The 24,346-nt window shown below is 30.7% G+C and overlaps 1 protein-coding gene across 6 annotated transcripts in view; it reads right to left on the bottom strand.

The window, feature by feature from the left end:
• The window catches only part of LOC127290350 (rhodopsin-like), a 699,229-nt gene that overhangs the window by 83,093 nt on the left and 591,790 nt on the right, over positions 1-24,346 (bottom strand). For all 6 annotated transcript variants that reach the window (XM_051318856.1, XM_051318854.1, XM_051318858.1 and 3 more), the window contains one exon: positions 21,665-21,831. In XM_051318856.1, the coding sequence (XP_051174813.1) occupies positions 21,665-21,831 (167 nt within the window). The remainder of the gene's footprint in view (positions 1-21,664; positions 21,832-24,346) is intronic.

Raw genomic sequence — 24,346 nt, 5'->3', positions numbered from 1 at the left:
TAAAATTTATAAAGGCATTTCTGCAATAATAGAATATGATGGATAAAGAAAAAGATGGAGCCACGGTTAAATTCTTTGACAATTCCATTTACTCTACGAATAATTTGAAAATATTATTATTAGTGTCAACAAAACATATAAAAATTAAAGAAAAATATCAATAAAAATAGATTTTATAAATAGAACATACACAGTGGTTTGTAATCGAAATGCAAGGTACAAAATAACCTAGAGCTTACAATTATCAACCGATTTTGGATTTTCTTTTTGGAGAATAATCTTGATTAAATTTGTAAAGATTGGTCGAGCCCGATTTTTTATTTTTTAATTGCATAATTATTTATATTCGTACAAACAGTTGAAAAAAGCATTTTTTTACATATTTTGGTTGATCTCAAAGATATGAGTATTTTTGTTATCGCTAAGTACTTAAATTTACTTCTACAGATAATTGGATTGTAAAATGGAGCTGTAGACTTATTAGTCAATTGTTATAAACAAAATATATAAAGAAATAGTACATTTACACAATGCCTTCGATTAATCTTTGTGAAACTCGTTACTCGAGGGTTTTTGGAGTCGCTGATCACGAATTCGATGTCAGTTTTTCAAAAATCAAAATGGCGGACCCAATATGGCAGACAATTTTTCTAAAAATCACTTGGATTTGACTGAAACTCGTTACGCGGAGGGTTTTTGGGATTGCTGATTTTGAAAATAATGTCAGTTTTTTAAAATTCAAAATGGCGGATCTAATATGGCAGATTACTTTTTTAAATTGCTTTGTTTTCACTTAAAATACATTACTGGTGGGTTTTAAGGGTTGCTGATTATGAATTTGGTGTTAATTTTTCAAAATTCAAAGCGACGTATTCAGCATGGCTGACAAGTTTCCTAAAAGCTGCTTGGACTTGCCTGAAACTCGTTGTTTGGAGGTTTTTGGAGTCGCTGTTTACGAATTTAATGTCACTGTTTTAAAGTTTAAAATGGCGTATGTAATATGGCAGAGAATGTTTTAAAAATTGCTTGCATTCGTTTAAAATTCGCTGCTCGGGGGTATTTGGTGTTGTTGATTAAGACATGTGACTTTTTTAGAATTGAAAATGGCGTATACGTATCCAATATGGCTGGCGAATTACCTAAAAATTGTTTGGATTCGGTTGAGACTGTTTAATCCAGGATTTTTCATTATCAGAGATCAAATAATTTATGTCAGTTTTTACAAATTTTCAATCTATTCTTCAATATGCTGGTAGAAATATTCAATGGAGAAAGTAACATTACAAAAGGAATCGACATATCTATAAATCTAATAGTTCTAAAGCTTCTTCGTCAAGGCTGAGCTCATTTTTTGTCCATTTTTGTCGATACGAAGCTAATAAAGGATCTGAAGAAATTAATAATTTATGAAGAAAATCTTCATTCGTTTCTAGCCGACCACATTTCCACATTTCTCGCTTTGAATTTTGAAAAATTAACACCAAATTCATAATCAGCGACCCCCAAAACCCACCAGTAATGAATTTTAAGCGAAAATAAAGCAATTTAAAAAAAGTTAACTGCCATATTAGATCCGCCATTTTGAATTTTAAAAAACTGACATTATTTTCAAAATCAGCAATCCCAAAAACCCTCCGCGTAACGAGTTTCAGTCAAATCCAAGTGATTTTTAGAAAAATTGTCTGCCATATTGGGTTCGCCATTTTGAATTTTGAAAAACTGACATCGAATTTGTGATCAGCGACTCCAAAAACCCTCGAGTAACGAGTTTCACAAAGATTAATCGAAGGCATTGTGTAAATGTACTATTTCTTTATATATTTTGTTTATAACAATTGACTTATAAGTCTACAGCTCCATTTTACAATCCAATTATCTGTAGAAGTAAATTTAAGTACTTAGCGATAACAAAAATACTCATATCTTTGAGATAAACCAAAATATGTAAAAAAAATGCTTTTTTTGACTGTTTATACGAATATAAATAATTATGCAATTAATAGACATTCTAAAAATTCCAGAAATTATTTTTTGCCTCAATTTCTTTTTAGAGTATAATTTCTTCAGGTAATTCTTTAATCTTATGTTTATCAAGGAGAAAAGGATGAAATTGTTCTTCAGGACTTAAAATGGAATTAAAATTCATCAAGGCAGAGCAGTGAGATTTTCGAACAGTCTTCGACGAACGTTCAAACACTTCCGAATATTCTAAGTGGTTAAGATTTTGAAAAGAAGTATAATTTCCTTTGGCAATTCTTTTATCCTTTATTAATCAAGGAGAATAAGATAATAATTTTAATTAGGAATGTCAGAAAAATTAAAGTCCATCACGACACAGAATTAAGATTTTCGAACAGTTTAATTGATTTGATTTGCATTAAGAATTGATACACTTTATTCATTTTCAATTAAAAATTTTCAAACATAACCTATAATTTTTTGCTTCTTAACTTCCCTTCGACCGCGTCAAAACACAAAATAAATTGCCTGTAAACATTATTAGATTACATATCAATTTTAATTAAAGAAAATAATTGTAAATTTGTACAAACGTTCATCGAAGACTGTTCGAAGACCTCAATACTCTCCCACGATGGATTTTAATTTTTTTAATTGTCAGGATTAAAATTTTTCTTCCTTTCTCTTCTATTAATGAAAGGATAAAAGTATTGCCAAAGGAAATTACACTTTCAAACGAAAATGTGGCCATTTACAATTTTTGGAGTTGTTTGAACGTTCATAGAATACTGTTCAAAGACCTCAATACTCTTCCTTGGTGGATTTTAATTTTTCTTAAGTCTTGATTAAAATTATTTTTCTTGATAAATATAAAATAAAAGAATTGCTTAATAAAATTATACACTAAAAAGAAATTGTGGCAAAAAAAAGTTCCTTGAATTTTTCGAATATCCATCAATTACTTATCAAAGGCCTCCCTTCACTGACTCGGTGTACTGATTACATACTTCAATTACTTAGGTTTTTACTGTTTGTTTAGTCTAAAACTTTTATTTAAAAAACTGATTTACAGCTTGACTTACTTTGCATTCGCTTTTTATATCGTTTATTAGTTTTCATAAAGAAATTTTGAATGATATCATGCGATCGTCTTTTGTTCCGTGTAACCTCTATGAGGTTGGCGTCGACGCTCAGAGTGGAAATTTATTTTTCACGAGACCAATAATATCAAATCATTTTTTAAAAGATTTTGAGAACACATAATACCTTGAAAAGTACTTCCTACTTACTTGGACCGAAAATCTTAAAAAAATAATTTTAAATTTTTGGTCCTGTGAAAAAGAATTTTTGGCGCTGAGTCGAAACCTCCTCATGGAGGTTTCGTCTAACATTTTCTGTAAAGAAGAATTGTTTCAGAGTTTAACTTGCCTGGCATAGATATTTTATTTTGTGAAACAGTTCTTTTTTAAAATTATTATTTTATAGTTTAGGTTGTTTTGCAATCGTCTTTTGTTTCATTTACCGTTTTTCGTAAAGATCTTTCGTGTTGCGTTCGTCTTTTGTTTCGTCTAAAATTTTCTGTAAGGAAGAATTGTTTCAGAGGTTGACTTGCCTCGCATTGATATTTTGTTTTGTGTAACACTGTTCATAAAAAATTATGGGTGCAGTTCCGAATAGCACATACCTCTGATTTCGATAAAACTTGGTATCCCTACGTAATTTGGTGCGCTGATTACGAAAATCATAGTGAAAATTGGCGGAAATTTAATTATCATGGTAAAAACCATAAAAAACACCATAAAAAAATACTTTCGGTCATATCCAACCAAAAACACCATGATAATGAAAACCTATACAACAGTCATGGTTAGACATATTATTTGACTCGCATATAGTATCATATTCACCATTACTCAGGATCCAACGAATTCCGCAAAATACTTTCGGCCATATCCACCCCCTCTCGCCAAGGTTTTTTTAAAAAGAAAAGCGAGCAGTACCTTACGCGGCCGAAGGCCGTGTTTACTATTTTGCGTTTACCGCTGCTGTAGACTCCACCCCACAATTTCTGCAAATTACTTTCGGACACATCCACCCCCTCTCGCCAAGATTTCTTAAAAAGAGAAGCGAGCAGGACCTTACGCGGCCGAAGGCCGTGTTTACTATTTTGCGTTTTTCTCGAAAAATAATGACTTTTGGTAAAAAATGCATAAAACATGAAATGTGTGTTTTTTAGAGATTTACAACTTTCGTCTAAAACTTTTTTCGAAGTTTTTTGTTTTTTACGAGATAATCGAAAAAAACCATGATTTTATGGTGTTTTTTATGGTTTTTACCATGATAATTAAATTTCCGCCAATTTTCACTATGATTTTGGTAATCAGCGCACCAAATTACGTAGGGATACTAAGTTTTATTGAAATCGGAGGTATGTGCTATTCGGAACTATATCCAAAATTATTATTTTTTCAGTTTAGCTTGTTTTGCGATCGTCTTTTGTTTCATTTACCGTCTTTCGTAAAGATCTTGCGTCTAGCGTTCGTCTTTTGTTTCGTCTGACATTTTCTGTAAGGAATAATTGTTTCAGAGGCTGTGGTAGTGTGCTCATTGTAGTACAAAAGCTGACCAAAAGCAAACGTCCTGGATTTGCAAAACATGCAATGTTCCACTCTCCCTATTGCCAGCAAGAAATTGTTTCGACGCTTATCATACCTAAAAATGAAAACTTGATATTTGTAATTATCAACTATAACAATTATCCTTTCTCAAGGCTACCAAATAATATCGAAAACCTTCGAGTAATGAGTTTCAAACGAATTCAATTAATTTTTAAAAATTCGTCAGCTATATTAGATCCGCCAATTTGAATTTTAAAAAACGGATTTTAGATTCGTAATCAGCGACTCCTAATACCTCCGAGTAACGAGTTTCAAGCAAATCGAAGCAATTTTTAAAAATTCGTCCGCCATATTGGATCCGCCATTTTTAATTATGAAAAACGGATTTGAGATTCGTAATCAGCGACCCCGAAAAACCCCAAGTATCCAGTTTCAAACGAATATGATGAATTTTAAAAAAAATTCCGCCATATTGGATCCGCCATTTTGAATTTTGAAAATCTTACTTCAGATTCGTAATCAGCGACCCCAAAAACCTTCAAGTAACAAGTTTCCAGCGAATTACATTCGATTTTCAAAAAGTCGATCACCATATTGGATACGCCATCTTGAATTTTTTGTCCGGCTCTAAATGTAAATCGCTCATACTGACATATTTTCTTCACTGCATATGTACAAAGTTTTTGGGAAAGTTTGGTGACCGTGGTTACTAAATTAATAATTAATATTAACTTATTTCTGCTGAGATGTACCGAATCTCATGTATTTTATAATTTTTTAGGATGAGTCATTTCCGGTATTTTTTGACAAATCAAAAAACGTTGGTAAATTAATTAATTTGAAACGAAAATATTGGTAAAAAATATTTATTATTTAATCAAAAAGAAATGAAATTTTTTAATCAAAAATATTGGTGACAAAAATTTTTTTTTATCAAAAAAAATTGAAAAAAATAAATATTTTTATCAAAAAAAAATTGAAAAAATTAATTTTAAGGGGACTTTCTGATTTAGAATTGACAAAAAGACACGTTTTAAAACTTTTGTTGTAAGAAAAGTATTAAGTAAATTGAAAAAATTCTTTTTGGACATTGTTGCACATTACATAGGGGAAAATAAAAAAAAATTTAGTATTTAGTTTAATTTTTTAGCCGTAGGTGATGTTTTCTTTTTATTTTTTATGAACATTTTTCTCGAAAATTCGAAAAACGCCGTGTTTTTAGAGCAATTTACCTCCGTGTAAAAAAACAGGGTGTAGAAATATGAAGTTTCAAAGGTTTATTATCTAGTTTTTAACTAAGGAATCAAATGGTTTTTTGTTTTTAAAATCGGTTTAGTACTTTTCGAGAAAAGCCGTGCACCAGATTGAAAAATGTGTTTTCGAGAAAAACGCGTTTAAAGTTTTTATAACATAATAAATTGAATCAGCGAGGACCATCAAACATTTTTTGATTAAAACTTTTGTTTTTTTTACATATTTTTAAAAAAACGTTCTGGGACACTAATTCTATGATACTAAAAAATTAGATTTTGGTGGAATTGTAAACCAGAAAGTCTCCTTGATCAGAATTATTGGTGAAAAATGTATTATTTTTTCAAAAATATTGCCGAAAACGATTAATTTTTTTATTAAAAAAAGGTGAAAGATATTAATTTTAAGCAGAAATATTGGTGAAAAAATTTAATGTTTAAACAAACATATTGGTGAGAAATTAATATTTTTATCAAAAATATCGTTAAAAAATGAATTACTTTTTCAAAAATATGGCTAAAGAAAGATTAATTTTTATTTATTTCTTTATTTAATATAATAGTGAATTTTTAAAGTAAATATTCATGAAAAAATAATTGTTTTATCAAAAATATTAATTTGTTTAATAAAATAATACATTTTTTTCACGATTATTTCCGTTTAAAATTAATTTTCTTTAACTTTTTTTTTAATAAAAAAATAAATTTTTGTCACCATTATTTTTGACGAAAAAAAATTTTCATCAATATTTTTGATTAAATAATAAATTTTTGTCACCAATATTTCTGATTAAAATTAATTTTTTAAAACTTTTTTTTATATAAAAATTTTTTTTTCGCCAATATTTCCGTTTAAAATTATATATAGTTTATTTACTCTAGTTTGAGGATCCATATACATTTCTTAAAACTAAATACAAACAATTTCTTATACTCTAAACAATATTTCCTTAACCTAACGCAATTCTTAAATCTATCCTAAAAACATTCGTCTTCGCCAGTGCCAGGGGTTCCGTTTCCAGTTCTTTTGCCCATTTCTGGATTCATCCCCTTAACGCCCACCCCATACATTTTTGTCTCATTTAAACTCTATTCATCATGCTTACATCTTATTCACTCTTCTTTATTCATCCAATTCGTTCAACCATCTTTCACCCTGTCCGTTTTCATCCAAAATCCACTTAACTCTCGCATCCACTCCCCATCTCTCATAATCTTCATTCATTCCCCTACCACACCTTTCCAGCACATGTTCCCAATCTTCCACTTCAAACCCACACACTCTACACAATCTCTCTTCTTTATCCATCTAATACCTACATTCTCTCATCCCCTCCCCCATCCTATATCTCACCATCCTTTGCCATTTTGACTCTCTCATTTTCTTACACAGATATTTCGGTAGTCCTACTCCTTTCACCATCTTGTACCTTTTATTATACTTTAAGTCCCATATTTTTTCCCACCTTTCTCTTCTATCCTTCTCCTTCTAGCCCTCCTCTATCCCATACCATCCTCTACCATATTTCCTCCCCTCCTCTAAAGCCCCTTCTCTCATCTCATCCCACTTCGGCTTATCTCTGTCTCCTTTGGTCTCCCTTTCTTTAACATATCTCCTGCACCGCTGAGCCCATTCGTTACCCTTTCCCTGTCTTAACCTCTCTTCAAACCCCATGCCCTTCTTCTTTGTCTCCCTACCATCTTCTCTCTCAACATGTACCCCGGACAACTCGCATTCACCCCCATCGTCCATCTCATATACCTCTCATTTATACTTTCCATTCCCATATTTCCACCCCATAGCACAACACTGACCATACAAGCACATCAAACAACCACACTCTCCTTTTCCAATCATTATTAAACCTTCTCTTTCCACTTCCGCACATTTGCCCTATTATCTTTCCCGCTCTTTCAACTCTACTACTCACATGCAAATAATACGCTCCATTAGATTTAAACCAAAAACCTAAATAACAAAACTCATCCACTTTTTCTACCTCTCTACCATTCAACTTCCATACCTCCACCGCCCCACTCTTCTTATTCCTAAATCTCATCATTTTCGTCTTCTCCACATTTATCGATAAATCTTTTGCTCTCACATAACACTCAAACTCTTTCATCAACAACCTCATTTCACTCTCACTCACAGCCAACAACATCACATCATCCGCATATGCAAGGGAATACGTTCTTCTAGTGCCCAGCACTATTCCTCATTTTCCTCTCCTCTTCGAACAATGGACACAGCGGACATCCCTGTAGCAATCCTCTTCCCATCCAAAAAACCTCTCCTAGTTCCATCCCCTTCCTAAAACCCGCTTGATTTTGTGGGATCCCCCCAGCTCTTCCACATTCCCTTCAAATCTCTTCCATAAAATTTCCCCATAAATTTTATAACCCACCGGCATCAGCGTTTATCATGCTCATAAGGGGGTCACTTTGTTTGATGCCACCTATTTTTGCCATATTTTGCGATTTTATTCTTAAAAACTATGAAAACATAGAACTTCAAATTTTTTACAGGACATTTAGTGACATTTCAACAACAAGTACAAATTATTTCCAGTAAAAATACTTTAATCTCTTCGACTTATAATACAAGGAAGTAACTTTGATTTTTAGACAGTTGTCCATCGGCGTCCACGATTCCGGCTGATTGACTGATCCAAAATCAAAAAGCAAAATAGCATTTTAATCTGTAGGGATGTAGCTATCGCCGGAACTAGGATTATTTAAAAATATTAAAAACTGAATTTTTTATGCGGTTTTAAATTTTTTTTCAAAAAATCACGATTTTTTGTGTCTATTTTATCCTTTAAAAAGCAAACAACTTAACTTTTTTCAATTATCCTAGTTCGGGCGATAGCCACACATGTGCTGAACATGCCCTGTAAATTTGATCAAAATCGGCAAATGGTTTCTGAGATATCATGGACGCCAGTTTAAAAAAAGTAGTTTTGAGAAAAACGCGCTTGAAACTTTAAGTGCTATAACTTTTAAAGGAAGTTATATATCAAAAAATCGCTTTACCCACATATTCTACATATGTTATAGATGAAATTTATGCAAAACAAAAAAGATCGATTTTTTGAACCCATCACAGGGGGTGACCCGCTTAAGAGAAAAAGGACAGAGTCCTTTGGGGATGCCTGAGCCCATGGAGGGCTATAATCACAAATATTCATGAAAACACCCTTTCCGCTACTTTTACCACAAGGTACTTCGGGGATGGAAAAACGCCTCATACGACATAGAATTCCTTGTGCTCTTGTGAACACAAGATAGATGATGTCTAGAGTGCAAGAAGAGTGCGCCCAATGAAATGGCGAAGCGGTTAATTACATTCATCTTGCCGCCGATAACACCCCAATAGAAGTGGCCGTGTTCCTGCTTGTTGTACAATCCTTATCCCACCATCCTATCCATCTTTACTTACACTCCTCATTCTTTCCCATGTCTTTCTTCAACTTCTCTATGATCTTTCTCAGTCTCTCTATTCTCTCATTAACATTTTGCTCCTCATTCCCTATTATCCATTCTTCCTGCAGTCTGTCTTCAAACTCCTTCAACTTTCTTATTCTCCATTTTCCCATCTTTACTTTAATCTCTTTACCTCACCTCTCAATTCTTTTTTGTCTTACCCTCCCAATCTCCAAAATCACCGGAAAATGTTCTGATCCCGTCTCATTCCGTTTAAAATTAATTTCTTTCACCAATATTTTTGAAAAAAAATTAATTTTTTCAACAATATTTTTGATAAAATAATTCATTTTTTTAATAATATTTTTGTACAGGAAAAATTAATTCTATCAACCTTTAAATTTCTTTCATTCCTTTAAAACTTAATTTTTTTCACCAATATTTTTGAAAAAAAATTTAGTTTTTTTTGACATATTTTTAATAAAACAATTATATTTTTCATGAATATTTCCTTTAAAATGGATTTTTGAAAAAATAATTCAATTTTTTTGATAAAAAAATTAATTTCTCACAAATACGTTGGTTTAAGTAATAAATTTTGTTACTAATATTAGAGTTTAAAATTAATATTTTTCACCTTCTTTCGATAAAAAAATTAATGTCTTTCACCAATATTTTTGATTGGAAAATTAATTGTTTTCATCAATACTGGAACCAATTTTTACGCGCTACGCGCGTCAATTTTTTCATCTTGGACTACTATTATGAATGAAATAGTCCATACCATCTAGTACAACTTATCTATACACCTTCCCTAACGGTAGAAATATTTACTTTAATTGAAAACTTATAATGCTGAAAATCTTCAAATAACAACTTTCGAGAAATTCAAAACTAATTAAATTTTTTTCGTCGTGGTATTAGATTCGCCATTTTGAATTATTAAAATCTAACAATATATTCATAATCAGCGTTTTTGAAAATCCCTGAGTAATGTAATGAGATTCAAAATGCTCTGGTGAATTTTTTAAATTTCACCCGCCATTTTGAATTTGCGAAAACAGACATGATATTCGTAATAAGCGACCCCGAAAACCTCTTTGGAAACTGCTTTAAACGAATCCGATGAATTTTTAAATTTTGTGCCGCCATATTAAATCCGACATTTTGGATTTTTAAAAACGGACATCATATTCGTAATCAGCATCCCAAAAACTTTAAAAATGATATATGATGAGGAATTATTATTAGGATAGTTAATTTGGACCTTAAAGGGTTAAATAAATTTTTCAATTCTAATATAAAAATTGTATTTTATTTTTTATTTCTTTACTTAGTTAATCATACGTTAATATAAAACTTAAAATAAAAATTTTTAGATCAACTTTCAATAAAATTCTAGAAAACAATAGACCCTTTTTAACCCTCTAGGTACGGGTTGGTTTTGGGCGTCCCATAGATTTAACAATTTTACTGCAGAAACAAATATCTAATACTTACAATAGGTTTCAGTAGGTAAAGAAGAGTGTTTCTGTACCATCAAAAATCGTTATTCAATTGTTTAAACATTAAAAATATTATAATTGTCAATAAATTTCAAGATTAAGTGAATTGTTCAAGTTTGATGCGATAATTTTTTAAAAGAAAGTAAGTGTTAATAGTTTTTATGGTAAAATAATTACATACTAGCGATATATTCCTCGCTCGCTAACGCTCGCTCGGTTGAAGTTTTACTTTTTTTTCTTTACGTATTGTAGTTTATTCATATGTATATTTATTTTTTGTTTTAAATTATTATTTCATTATAAATTATAATAATTCAATTTTTTTAATTTTCAAATTACTTTTTAAAAAAAATTTAATTTAATGTAATAAAACAAATTTTATATGTCTGTTGACTTAAATTCTGATTTTATTCTACAATATTGATTGTAAATTGTTTCTCTTTTTTTCAATTGCTACTAAATGCTATGTAAGGAAAACTGGTAAGGGCCTTACCACTTTTCCTAACGAATACCCTACTTTTTAATATTATATAGTATTCAAATTTGTAAATCTAAAAATATATTTTTAATTCAATATAATTAATTAGTACTATTAATTGATTATTTAATTAAATATATAATCGAACTGAACTTCGTATTTATCAAAGCCAAAACGCATGTTAAATCGTTTTAGCTATCTCCGTAATCAAAGATTTAAAAATCTAAAAGGGTTATATCTTCGGAAGTGTGCATTGATTGAGTGCATTTGTGTAAAATTGGGAGTGACATGAGATGCTTTATTCTTTGTTTTTTAGAAAAATTGTCAAGAATTTATAATTTAAAATTCAAATTTTATAAATATTTTTAAAAAAACTTTATGGTGTTGCTGTTAATGAAAAATTATAATACAATGTAATGAATATAAACATGAAACATCTATTCAAAAAACAAGATTTATTGATTCATTATATCGAAAAAAATAAACATATATCAAATTTTAAATTATTATTGTTAAATAATAATTAAATTCTTAAATCATAAGAAGTCTTATTTGTGTCAAAGTCATCTGCGACGCCATAATTACAGTCATGCATGAAATTATTAACATTTTTTCATTTTCCATTTCCATTTTTTAATATTATATAATAAAGGAACCCAAGCAGCACGGTGTATCCCCTCAACATCCCTTGAATATCACCGTGGAATATTCCAATGATTTTCTAAGAAAACCAAAAAATATATATATATCCAAGCAATATTGAGGGAATATTCCAGTGATATGGATGAAATATTCCACGGTTATATTAAATTAAATTTTTTTTAATCTTCCTGATTATTTAAATAACAATTTATAACACAATTCCATGATTTCAACACATTAATAAAGTGGTTCATTTAATGAAAATATTTAGCTTCTTCATCTTGATTAACAGAACTTATACTATTAGTTTTAAAAAATTAAAAATTTTCATTTTTTGTGAAAAATAATGCCAGCAATTATATTCTGACAAAAATCAATTAAAATGTTTATATAGGAAAAAGTTATTTAAAAAATTCAATTAAAAAATGAGGAGAAATGTAAAAGATATCGAAAAATGAAAAAAAAATTAAGAATGAAGAAATAAAATTACAAAATATTGAAAAATGTAAAGAATATCGAGAAAATTGTAGAAAAAGAAAATTAGAAGCCAATAATAATATTAATTTAAAATGTTTGAAGTTAGCAAATAATATAGTAATTTGGATGTTATTTGTTAATTTTGTCCAGCTAAGCATTTTCTTTCAGAAATGCCAGAGGATAAAAAGTTTAGTACATGTTGTCATAAAGGCAAAGTTTTGTTAACTGAATATCCATTACCCCCGGTAGAATTAAAGGAAATAGTTTGTGGTCAAACTGCAATTAGTAATCATTATAAAAAATGTATAAGAAGCTACAACAATACAATACCGTTTGCAAGATTTGGTGCAACATATGCTTCTCTACAAAATAAAGGTCCTCAAGTCTTTAAAATGTGTGGTCAAATTTACCATAACACATATTCATTACATCCCAAAGAAAATGAATTCAGAAAGTATGGTCAACTGTATATAATTGACAATGAATTAGCTACACAAAGTCGTAAAGATATTAATAATAACTGCAGAAATGATATTTTATCTAATTTAGATAAGTTGATCAGAAAAATTAACCCTTATGCTAAAGCGTACAAAATGATGTACGAAGTAGAAAAAGAAGAACAAGAATTTGTTACTAATAATAATAATCTACCTCGAGAAATTAAAATGATTATGAAAAGAGATATTAATTTAGATAAAAAAAAAACGAAAAAGTTGTTTTTGGTGTCGGTCGGTGTCGGTCGTTTTAGAACTTAATATAATAAGAAAGATATGAGGGAAATTGAATATCGCCATAACTTTGTGAAAAAAATTTTTTTTTAGCTGAGATTTAAAATAGTGACGTATTTTCTGTGTTATTATCGTAAAAAAATAAAAAATTGCAAAAAATTGCAAAAAATTTTTTTGGCAAAAAATCGCGCAAAAAAAAATTTGGCATTTTTTTTTGAATAGACATGTATGTAAGGCATGTGATTTCAAATTTTGAAGGAAAACTGTAAATAATTTCAAAAAGAAAACGAAAAAGTTGTTCTTGGTGTCGGTCGGTGTCGGTCGTTTTAGAACTTAATATATAATTACATATATTTTATATTGATAATATTTCAAATTAAATTTGTGTTCAGTAACTTATGTTTGATTTTATTTTAAATAATTTATATAATATATAAAGTCCTGATGGCATTTTCAAGTCCAATAACAAACAAGTTGTAAATTCAAATATTCATTACATGAACATTTTGCTTCCTCTTTACTATCAGCAAAAAAATTTGCTTCCTCGTGGAGAAAGCATTAACATTGAAATAAACATACAAAAAGAGTATAACAATATAAACATTTGAGTACCTATACATTTGATTTAAATTTAAATAACACAGCCCCACAAAAAAAAGTGTCGTTCGCGGCAGACCAGACTAGTCATTTCACATGTATTTTGACGCGCTGAACACGAATCCGAAGTCCGTTTTGCTCCATCACGTCAGGATTTTTTTCTAACCTCCAAAAACCTGTCGGATTTTGAGAGGTAGGCTATTTTTTTAAAAAATTGATGGATTTACTTCAAAATTGGTATCTAGGGGTTTTTTGGGTCGCTGATGACGAATTTGAAGTTAGATTTTCAAAATTTAAAATGGCGGCTCCAATATGGCGGACGAATTTTGTAAAAATTGATGGATTTACTTCAAACTTGGTATCTAGGGGTTTTTTGGGTCGCTGATTACGAATCTGAAGTTAGATTTTCAAAACTAGAAATGGAAATTCTTATATACATAAGTAAGGTATTTACGTCTTTTCATGGTAGCGCACTCTTTTGTCCTCAAAGGATCTGTGTAATGGTTTTCTTTTCAAATTGGTGCCTCCATGTACAATATCCCTTTTCAGCATCCAACAGTAGTTGGCCATCATATTTACATCCCATCTTCCTTGATAACGACGCTCAAAATCTTTCAGATCTTGATGGAATCGTTCTCCTTGTTCTTCACTGTAATCTCACAAATTTTCAGGGAATTGATCCCGATGCGAGTCTAAGTAATGCAACTTTATGCTCATTAAGCATCCTAACTTACCAAAGTTTTTAATCACATCACTAACTATTTGCTCCCAATTTTCACTCTTGTGATTACTCAGAAAATTTTCGACAACTGCTTTGAAACTAAGCCATGCGGCTTTCTCCTTTTTATTCATCTTGGTGATAAATTGCTCATCTTTTAACAATTTGCGAATACAAGGTCCGTCGAAAACCCCTTCTTTTAGTTTCGCATCAGAGATTTCTGGAAACTTTTGTTCCAGGTATTTGAAACAGTTTCCTTTTTTATCTAAGGCTTTGACAAACTGTTTAATTGCTCCTAGTTTCGTGTGTAAGGGCGGAATTCGACCCTTTGAAGGGTCGATATCGTCCGCCATATTGGAGCCGCCATTTTAAATTTTGAAAATCTAACTTTAGATTCGTAATCAGCGACCCAAAAAACCCCTAGATACCAATTTTGAAGTAAATCCATCAATTTTTTAAAAAAATAGCCTACCTCTCAAAATCCGACAGGTTTTTGGAGGTTAGAAAAAAATCCTGACGTGATGGAGCAAAACGGACTTCGGATTCGTGTTCAGCGCGTCAAAATACATGTGAAATGACTAGTCTGGTCTGCCGCGCACGAAACTTTTTTTTTTGTGGGGCTGTGTAATTAATGGAAGTTGAAAAATCAAAAATTCACATTTTAACCGAAATTTCTAAATATTAATGAAAAATAATATATATAATTTATAATTATTTACAATTATATCGATTCGTTTCAATGCAAAGAACACAATTATTTTATACTTAAACTTGAATTTAAATAAATACAAAATTTTTCAGCTAAAATGTGTATTTTCTATTTTTAACTTTCATTAATTTATTAAATTTACCTCAAATGTAAATTTTATATATACAAATCGATTCGTTTTCATGCAAGAAATACAATTATTTCATCTATAAACTTAAATTTAAATAATCACAAAATTTTATATCCAAAATGTGAATTTTTGATTTTTTAACTTTCATTAATGCTTTAAATTTAAATTAAAGCTATACTTTATATATACCGATCGATTTGTCTTGACGTAAGGAATACGATTTTATTATATATAACCTTAAATTTTTCTATTTCAAAATTTTTTCGAATAAAAAAAATTTAGAAAAAAGACGATTAAATTTTTTTTTTGTATTTCTTCAAATCCTTTGGTCAGATTTGAGATTTTAATATGATAAATCATCCTACCAAATTTGATCTAAATCCATTAAAACCAGTTAAAGTTATCGTCTAAACAAAAAAGGGATCCACACACACATACATACATCCGGACAATTGATCAGGATCTCATATAACATGTTTCTATATAGAAAAAAATTTGTTTCCGCCAATTTGAAAAGTTTTATAAACGATTAAAAATAAATCAACTACATCTACAAAACTTTAAACTAATTTTAGCCAACTTGTTATAATTTATGTTCATAAACGATATAAATACAAATTGCAATAGGAGTAACTAATGTTGTGTATATTAATAAGAATAAAAAATGATAGAAAATTTGGATAATCTAATGTTTACATCTGCGGTGTTCTAGGGAAAATACTCTTTTATTATTTTCGTTGACAGTACAGATTTAAAATTACATTATTGATCCTCCAACTTTTATTCCCAAAAATTATAATAATGTATTATTGTTGTTATTATTATTTTTACATTTAATAAGTATAAAAAGATTGCACTAGTAATTTTAACTGATCTGCACATCGTAGTAAAGCAATTTTTTATTATAAAAAGTTTACAATCCGCCCTCTACTGGTATCCCCATGACTAATTCAAGTTATTCAAATAATTCTAATATTAACACTCACGAAATCTCAAAAGAAATGATATTATTAAAACTAAAAAATTTAAAAATCAATAAAGGGGCTGGACCTGATCACATTCCTCCCAATATTTTATAGTCATGTAGCTCTGTTTTTGCTTATCCGCTATACATATTATTTAACAGATCTTTAAAGTTGGGTGCATTTCCATTCGAATGGAAGAGAGGAATAATTGTACCGGTTTATAAAGATGGAGATAAAAAAAATGATACTAACTACCGTCCAATCAAACTCAGTTTTATTTACTAATTTTATATCATCGAATCTTGAAAAGGGAATACAAGTTGATACTGTTTACACTGACTTTTCTAAAGCCTTCGATAAGGTTGATCATGCTATTCTAGTGGGAAAGCTTGTATCTTTGGGTTTTTCTTGTAATTTAATTAGTTGGATAAAAAGCTATCTTACTGACAGATATTCGTCAGTGCGTATTGAACATGAATTTTCAATTGTTTTCCTAGCAACTTCTGGTGTTCCCCAGGGATCGAATCTTGGGCCTTTATTTTTTCTGCTTTTTATAAACGACACAAACACTATATTTAAACATAGTTTATTCCTCTTGTTTGCTGATGACCTTAAATTATACAAAGCAATAACATGTGATCAAGATGCTCTTGACCTCCAATCAGATCTGAATGAATTAACAAAATGGTCAATAAATAATAAACTTTTTCTCAACATTAAAAAATGCAGTATAATTTCTTTCAGTAAACTTCAGCTAATTAAAGAGTATCAATACAATATTGGTATTGATGTTCTCTCTAGAGCATCAGTGGTGCGTGACCTGGGAGTTACACTAGACTCAGAATTGGATTTTGGAAAACATATTTTAAATGTTGTCAATAACGCGACTAGAGTGTTGGGCTTTGTCACTAGAAATGCATCGCGGTTTAAGAATATAATAGCGTTAAAGGTCTTATATTTTTCATTAGTTCGACCAATACTTGAATTTGCTTCATTGATTTGGTCACCTTACCAAGAATACTTATTGATGGCACTGGAACGGGTGCAAAATAAATTTATGCGTTTTGTTGCTAGGCAGACGGGGATACCATTTGATAGATTTAGTCATGACTATACTGAACTGAGAAGGATTCTGGGTATTCCTCTATTAAGAAACAAATTCTTATTTACTGATTTACTATTTATGTTTAAAATTATTAACGGCATTATTAACTGCCCTCCACTCTTATTTTTGCTAAATTTTGCTGTTCCTTTTAGACCAACCAGAAATCCAACTCTGTTCAGACAGTCTTTTCAAAGAACAAACTATGTAATAAATTCTGTTATAAATAGGATAACAAGAGAAGCTAATGAGTACCATAACAACCTTGATTTTTATGGTATTTCTCTAAGTAAATTTGTATGTAAGCTACGCTCTGAAATTTTCGATACTGCTTGAGAAATAACAAAACATTGTTTCGCACTGTCATTTTTCTTATGTTCTTTTTTTAGGGTTTCGTGGCCCATGGCCGAAAGCCTCATAGTTTCACTTTGGCGTCCGTCTGTCTGTCCGTAGTATAAACACCCCCATTTGGCACCACAGATCCCAAATTCAAAATTTGGGGCCCCACAGATCAGAAATTAAACTTTTGGGGCACCACAGATCCCAAATTCGAATTTTGGGGCCCCACAGATCCCAAATTCAAATTTTGGGGCCCCACAGATCCCAAATTAAACTTTTGGGGCACCACAGATCCCAAATTCGAATTTTTGGGCCCCACAGATCCCAAATTCGAATTTTGGGCAAACATAGCTTCCAAATTCGAATTTTGGGGCACCACAGATCCCAAATTCAAATTTTGGGGCACCATAGCTCCCAAATTCAAATTTTGGGGCCCCACAGATCCTAAATCTCCATTTACTGAATGGACATTTTCCCGAATGGACATTACATGAATGGACATTACATGTCCCATTAGTTAACATGCCCCTATAATTGACATGTCCCAGTAGTTGACCTGTCTCAGTAATTGACATGTCCCAATAGTTGACATGTCCCAATAGTTGACATGTCCATATAGTTGACATGTCCCTATAGTTGACATGTCCCAGTAGTTGACCTGTCTCAGTAATTGACATGTCCCAATAGTTGACATGTCCCAATAGTTGACATGTCCATATAGTTGACATTATCGAATGGACATTTTACCTAATGTTTTTGTTTGTGAATCAAAAAAGATAAATGATAGAAGAAAGACCTCCACTCCACAGCCACTCTTTCTTTTTTCTTTCATTTACCTTTTTGAATTTTGATTTTGCCAATTTATAATAAAAATTTTGCTAAATAAATAAAATTTAATAGTACATAAAATTTATAAAATAAATTTTATTATTTATTTTTAAATTATTTATTTTTGATTTATTTTTTTTTTAATTAAAATTTAAAGCGCCACGAAACCCTAGATGTAGGCGCAATTGCGCCTAGTTCTTTTCCTATTTTTTATACTTTAGTATTCTTGTACGAAAGGGCATTGCCCGTATATATATGTAAATAAATAAATAAATAATGCATAAAAAAACAATAAATTCATAAAAAAAGAGCAGGAGGATCAGTTACGATTTTAAATATTTTAAATTTTGTTTATTTAGGGTACAGAGATTCAAAATATTCAAGAGTTTTTTTTCGGCATCGGGGACCAATTTTTTCTTCATTAAAGACAGGTGTGATAAGAATGTTTTTGTTTGAAATATTCTTTCCTCTTTCTAAGGAAAATAGCATAAGACCCTCTTCGTCTAAAAATTTAAAGCAATCATCTTCTCTTTTCTGTCCATGCAAACATGATTGCTAATGACATTAATTTCTTTGATAATAACGTTACACGGTTCACATCATCATTACGTAATATCTTGCTAAACGAAAACTAAAATATTTTCTTTTAAGCGGCAACCTAGATTTAGTAAAATAGAGTATTGTAATTTTTAGATTTAGGAGTACTTTTGTACGAAAGGGCATGTCCCGTTATGTGTTCAAATAAATAAATAAATATTGATAAATTTCAATAGTTTAACATATTTTATAAACCATATCGATATAATTATCACATGAAACATCTAACTCTAAATCAAGGAGTTTAAATGACATCTAATAGATGTCACTTTGCTGGTAAAGTCGTATACTTCATTATTGTAATTTTTAAAAATCTTAATCAGCAAAAAATTTAATATAGAGGATGAATATTTTCTTCCAGTAGAACTATTACCTAATAGAAATTATGTACTTGGCTTAGTTAAATTGTTAACTTTCAATTCAATACCTAATATTTATGAAGGTAAAAATAAATTTTATATTGATAATCAAGTATTTACTATACCCCCTGATAGTTATGAAATTAAAGATATTGAAAAATATACCTACAATTAAACAAAGATTTCTTTCTGCGGATTTGCATTTTTTATATTAAATAATAATAATAATTACCTCCCTTCCTTATAAAATACATGTGTTTTGTTCGTGTAATAGTTGAAACTGCGCATGCGCAATTTAACAAGTTTAAACTTGTATAAACGTGTCTAGACATTTGTTTCTGACGTTAAAAGATCAAGGTTAATTGCATTGGGGTAATGCGCATGTGTAGAGAAAGTGGTGGAGTTATTGCATAGGGAAGTAGAGTGATGGTTCAATTTAAAGTATTGCGCATGCGTAACAAGTGGAAGAGATATTGCCCATATGCCTGTTGAATTTCAATTATAAATAGATGTAGAATGAGCAGCCTTTTTCTTTTCACAGATTTAGCAGTTATGGATCTCAGTGAAATCAACGCCACTGGCCGTATGCATTCTTGACAATAAAGCCACTTTCTGAATTGACTCCTGGAAATAAGTATTTAATTACAAAGATCCAGGCAGTCAACGGCAAATGTGGAGTAAAAATTGTCGTTGAGATTGATGAAAAGTTTAATACCTACCTGCTTTCAAGATGTGTACCCGGGAAATTTTAAAATCTATTTAGCACAATTTGACTAATCGATAGTGGCGCCCACTATCGGTTACTTGAAGAACTAACTTGGTCTGTAAAACAAAGCCTATACTTTATTTTCCACGAGGGAGTAATGTAGAACTAATCCTTTTTCATTTAAAATTACTAGTCAACGTTTTTAATTTTATCACACGTGCTTCTTACTTTCGAACATGTGTTACACACATAATCCCACGATGTGAGAGAATGTGAGATATGAATTCGGAAATTTGAAAAAAAATTGAAAAATTATGTAGAATTTTTTATACTTTTAAGACTAATGGTTGTTAATATGTGAGAGGAGAAATTTAAGTTTAATGTTATGTTCTACATACATATATGTTTTAATTTTTAGACTTTTAAAATTATTAATTTTTTAAAAATTTATTTTTTACACAAATTTTCAATTTTTTTTAGTTATATTAAATATCTGAAGAGGCCCAGTATAGATGGGCAAAAGCTAATTTATTAAATATTAAACAATAAATGCGGATTATACCTACAACAACATAACATCTTAATATTGTAAAAAATCAAAAAAACTCAACATCTTTATTACGTATAATATAGTTATAAAACTATAAGATTACTAAATACCTAATACGAAAGTAAAAATTTAATTTTTTTGTAAGAATTTTGTAAGCTTGCTGCAATTGTGTATGATTTTGTCATTTCAAGTTTAAAGCTGTCAACAATCTTTCATTTTAATTTTTCAGCAGCCTTTCATGGCAACCTTGTAAAGGTGAGACACTTTACTACTTGCGACAACCGTACTACACATACTAGAAAAAGCTGTCGTAATAATTTTGATGCAATGACACTACCAGCAGAAATTGTCGGCACACCTGACGGGCGAGAAGAGGAAATTTGATACTTACTTTAAAGTAAGATATTTTAAATTAGAAAAAAGTTAGCAACTTGTAACTTAGATGGTTATGGAAAGCTGATTAAATTCTGCGTCTGATTGCATTCTTGAAACTTAAAAAATGTTTTGTTGTTCCTAAAATGTTTTAAAAAGGTCCGAGCATGTTTTAACATATTTTAGGAACTGCAAAACATTTTTCAAGTTTGAAAAATGCAAATTAAAGCTAAGACTTTAAAAATTTTGTTGTAAAATTGTCCAAATTTTCCATACATTATTCTAGATCATGCCAGGAGTCATAAACATTAGTACGAAAGTAGGAAAATTGCATAATTTTTTCTTAAAATCTTTTTGGTGTTATAAATGCTACAAAAAAGGAAAAAAAATTCTTGATATACATTCATACGCAGAATTTGATCAGCTTTCCAACTATCTAAATTACGAGTCTCTAACTTTTTTCTAACTTAAAATATCTTACTTTAAAGTCAGCATCAATTTTCCAATCCTTGCACGTCAGGTGTACCTATAATTTCTGCCGGTAGTGTATGTCAAAACATCTACATCTACAGTATAAAATAGAGAACAACTTGATCTTGCAGTACTTACCTTATACCGTAAACAATTGGATTGTAAATAGCATTAGCTTTAGCAAATAAGGAACCCCAAATCGTAAATAATGGTGTGAGAAGAGATCGATTGAATATTCCAATATAATTAATAACTAAATATGGTGTCCATGCCATAAACCATAAACCTATTGTTGTTAAGGCAACCTGAAAAAAAACATGAAAAATATTGTAAAGATGTTCCATTATAGCTATTTTAGAAAAATATTTAATTTATTTATATTAAAATCAAAGTTCTAGGGTTACTGAGCCCTACAAAGAAGAAGTATATAATAAGTACAATTTATTTATCTTAACGATAATTTTATACAAATAGAAAACTTATAACAAAAATAATAATGCTCAGCATAAAAAAGTTTAGTATTAGTCTAGGTAAATAAGTTTTTATATAAATAGAAATAAAAATCTGTATAATTAATAAAAAATATTATTATACTAGTAGTTTATCCTCTCATTCTATATACCTAAAATTCTTAACTAAACTTAATCTTTAAATCTATAAATCTATATATGTATATCCGCCAGTGCCCGAGCTTCCGTTTACAGTTCCATTTGCCTATTGGCTTCGTTCTGAACATGTTCACCCAATTCCACTTTCCAAATTTTCTCACATAGTCCAAGTACCTCGGTCTCCTCTCTGCCCTCACCATGTTGTATGATAATCGTATACTTCGACCCCAAAATCCTCTCACCCCCTCGTCTTTCCTTATCATCCTCTAGCTCCTCTTGCTCTTCCCTATTTGGCTATCTTTTTCACCCCTCTTCCTTTCTCCATTATTATTATTATTATTTTTTCTTTTTGCTTCGGGACTTTTAGGAAATCTGCATACAGATACCTTGGCTTCCGCATGCCAAGGTTATGTGGGGTTGGTAAAAAAAGGAGAACACTAAACAAAATAAGCTGGCGAACTACTACCAGCCCCGACCCACTAAACCCCGTCAACCCTTCTTGGGAGCCCTTTATCCACCCTCGGTACTGTCGTGAAGACTTTTGCCTTCGAAGGTGGCGCTCCTACTTTGTCGTGAAGCGACTTCGTCCAGTCCTGCGGACATCCTGCGTTATCAATTTTAAAAATAAAACGAAAATCAATGTCAAAGCGGAATCAACAGCACATCAGAAAAGAAAACAATAAAAAGTCAATAAATAAAATAAAAGTAAAATAAACAAAGTCAAAAATAAAATTGTAAAAAGACAGATGAACACATAAAATATAATATAAAACTGTTAAAAGACTAAAATAAATAAACAAAAAATTGTAAAAAGACAAAATAAGTTATAAAATAAACAAATAAATAAATAAAAAGTGGATACTGTTAATTACGCCTTTCTGCGGCCATCAAGATCCTTTCTCATCATAACAGTGATGATAAAGGTCTCGATGAGCTGCCAGTTTTCCTCGGACTGGATCATCAGCGCTACCATGTTCTCCGGTGTAACTGCAGCGTTAACACCAGTCGACATGGCCTGCCTCTCCAAGTCCTATCGACTGCAGGCAAAGAGGGTGTGCTATGCGTTTTCCACAGGGAACTGTTCGGCGGGGAAAGAACAAAGGGAGAGACGCATTACATTTATTTGGCGCGAGTAAGGAATCGTATCGGAAATTATGCTTGTAATTTTCAGGTAATGAATAAAGACGTCATTTGTAATGACATTCCTTGTGTGAAACAAGCAGATTGGATAATTGAACTCGAAGAAAAGGGTATTCAATTGTGTGACTTTGATTCGAATTCACAAAAGTCTGAAGAGTCCATTGATATGCTTATCGGGGCCGATATAGTCGGTAAATTAATGACAGGAAATAAATTCGATTGTTCTAATGGTTTGACGGTATTCGAGACACGGTTAGGTTGGACGGTAATGGGTAAAGTACCAGAAAGTAAACGAAAAGACGTTGCAATGACTGACGTTACATTGTTTATTAATGAAGCAAAAGTTTCAGACCTTTGGAGTTTAGATACAATTGGTATTAGAGACCTTGTAGAAAAAGAAAATCGTCTAGAAAAAGAAAAACGTGTAAAAGAAAATTTTTTAAATACCGTTAGTTTGAAAGATAACAATCGTTATACTGTTGATTTATTCTGGACTGAAAATCATGCTCCGATTCCGTCAAATCTTAGTATTTCAAAGTCAAGATTAAATAATTTAGTAAAAAAGTTAAAAGCGGAGGGTTTTTTCGACGATTATGATAAAGTGATTCAGGATTGGCTGGATAAAGGTATTGTCGAACTAGTACCAGACAATGAGATGGAAAACCAAGCTCATTATTTACCTCATCGTCACGTGGTTAAGTTAGACAGTACAACTCGAATCCTTCCGGTTTTCGACGCGTCCGCCAGGGAAAAGGGTTATCCATCTTTAAATCAATGTCTCGAAAAAGGCCCCAATTTGATAGAATTGATTCCGACCTCTTTACTTCGTCTTAGAAAACATGAAATAGCCGTCATAGCAGATATTCGCAAAGCTTTTTTACAGATTAAAGTTAACGAAACGAATCGCTATTTTTTACGATTTTTATGGTACAAAAATGGAGAAGTTCGAATTTTTCGACACAAGCGAGTTGTTTTCGGTTTAACTTGTAGTCCCTTTTTATTAGGGGCAGTGCTAGAACTCCATTGTTCGAATATATTGAGGGCGGTTTCAGAAAAATTTTTTAAAATTGTT

This window comes from Leptopilina boulardi, unplaced genomic scaffold (assembly GCF_019393585.1).
Source record: "Leptopilina boulardi isolate dan_hultmark-lab unplaced genomic scaffold, ZJU_Lbou_2.1 LbouV2_60, whole genome shotgun sequence".
Lineage (NCBI taxonomy): Eukaryota > Metazoa > Arthropoda > Insecta > Hymenoptera > Figitidae > Leptopilina > Leptopilina boulardi.
This window is presented reverse-complemented; position numbering and strand designations above follow the sequence as displayed.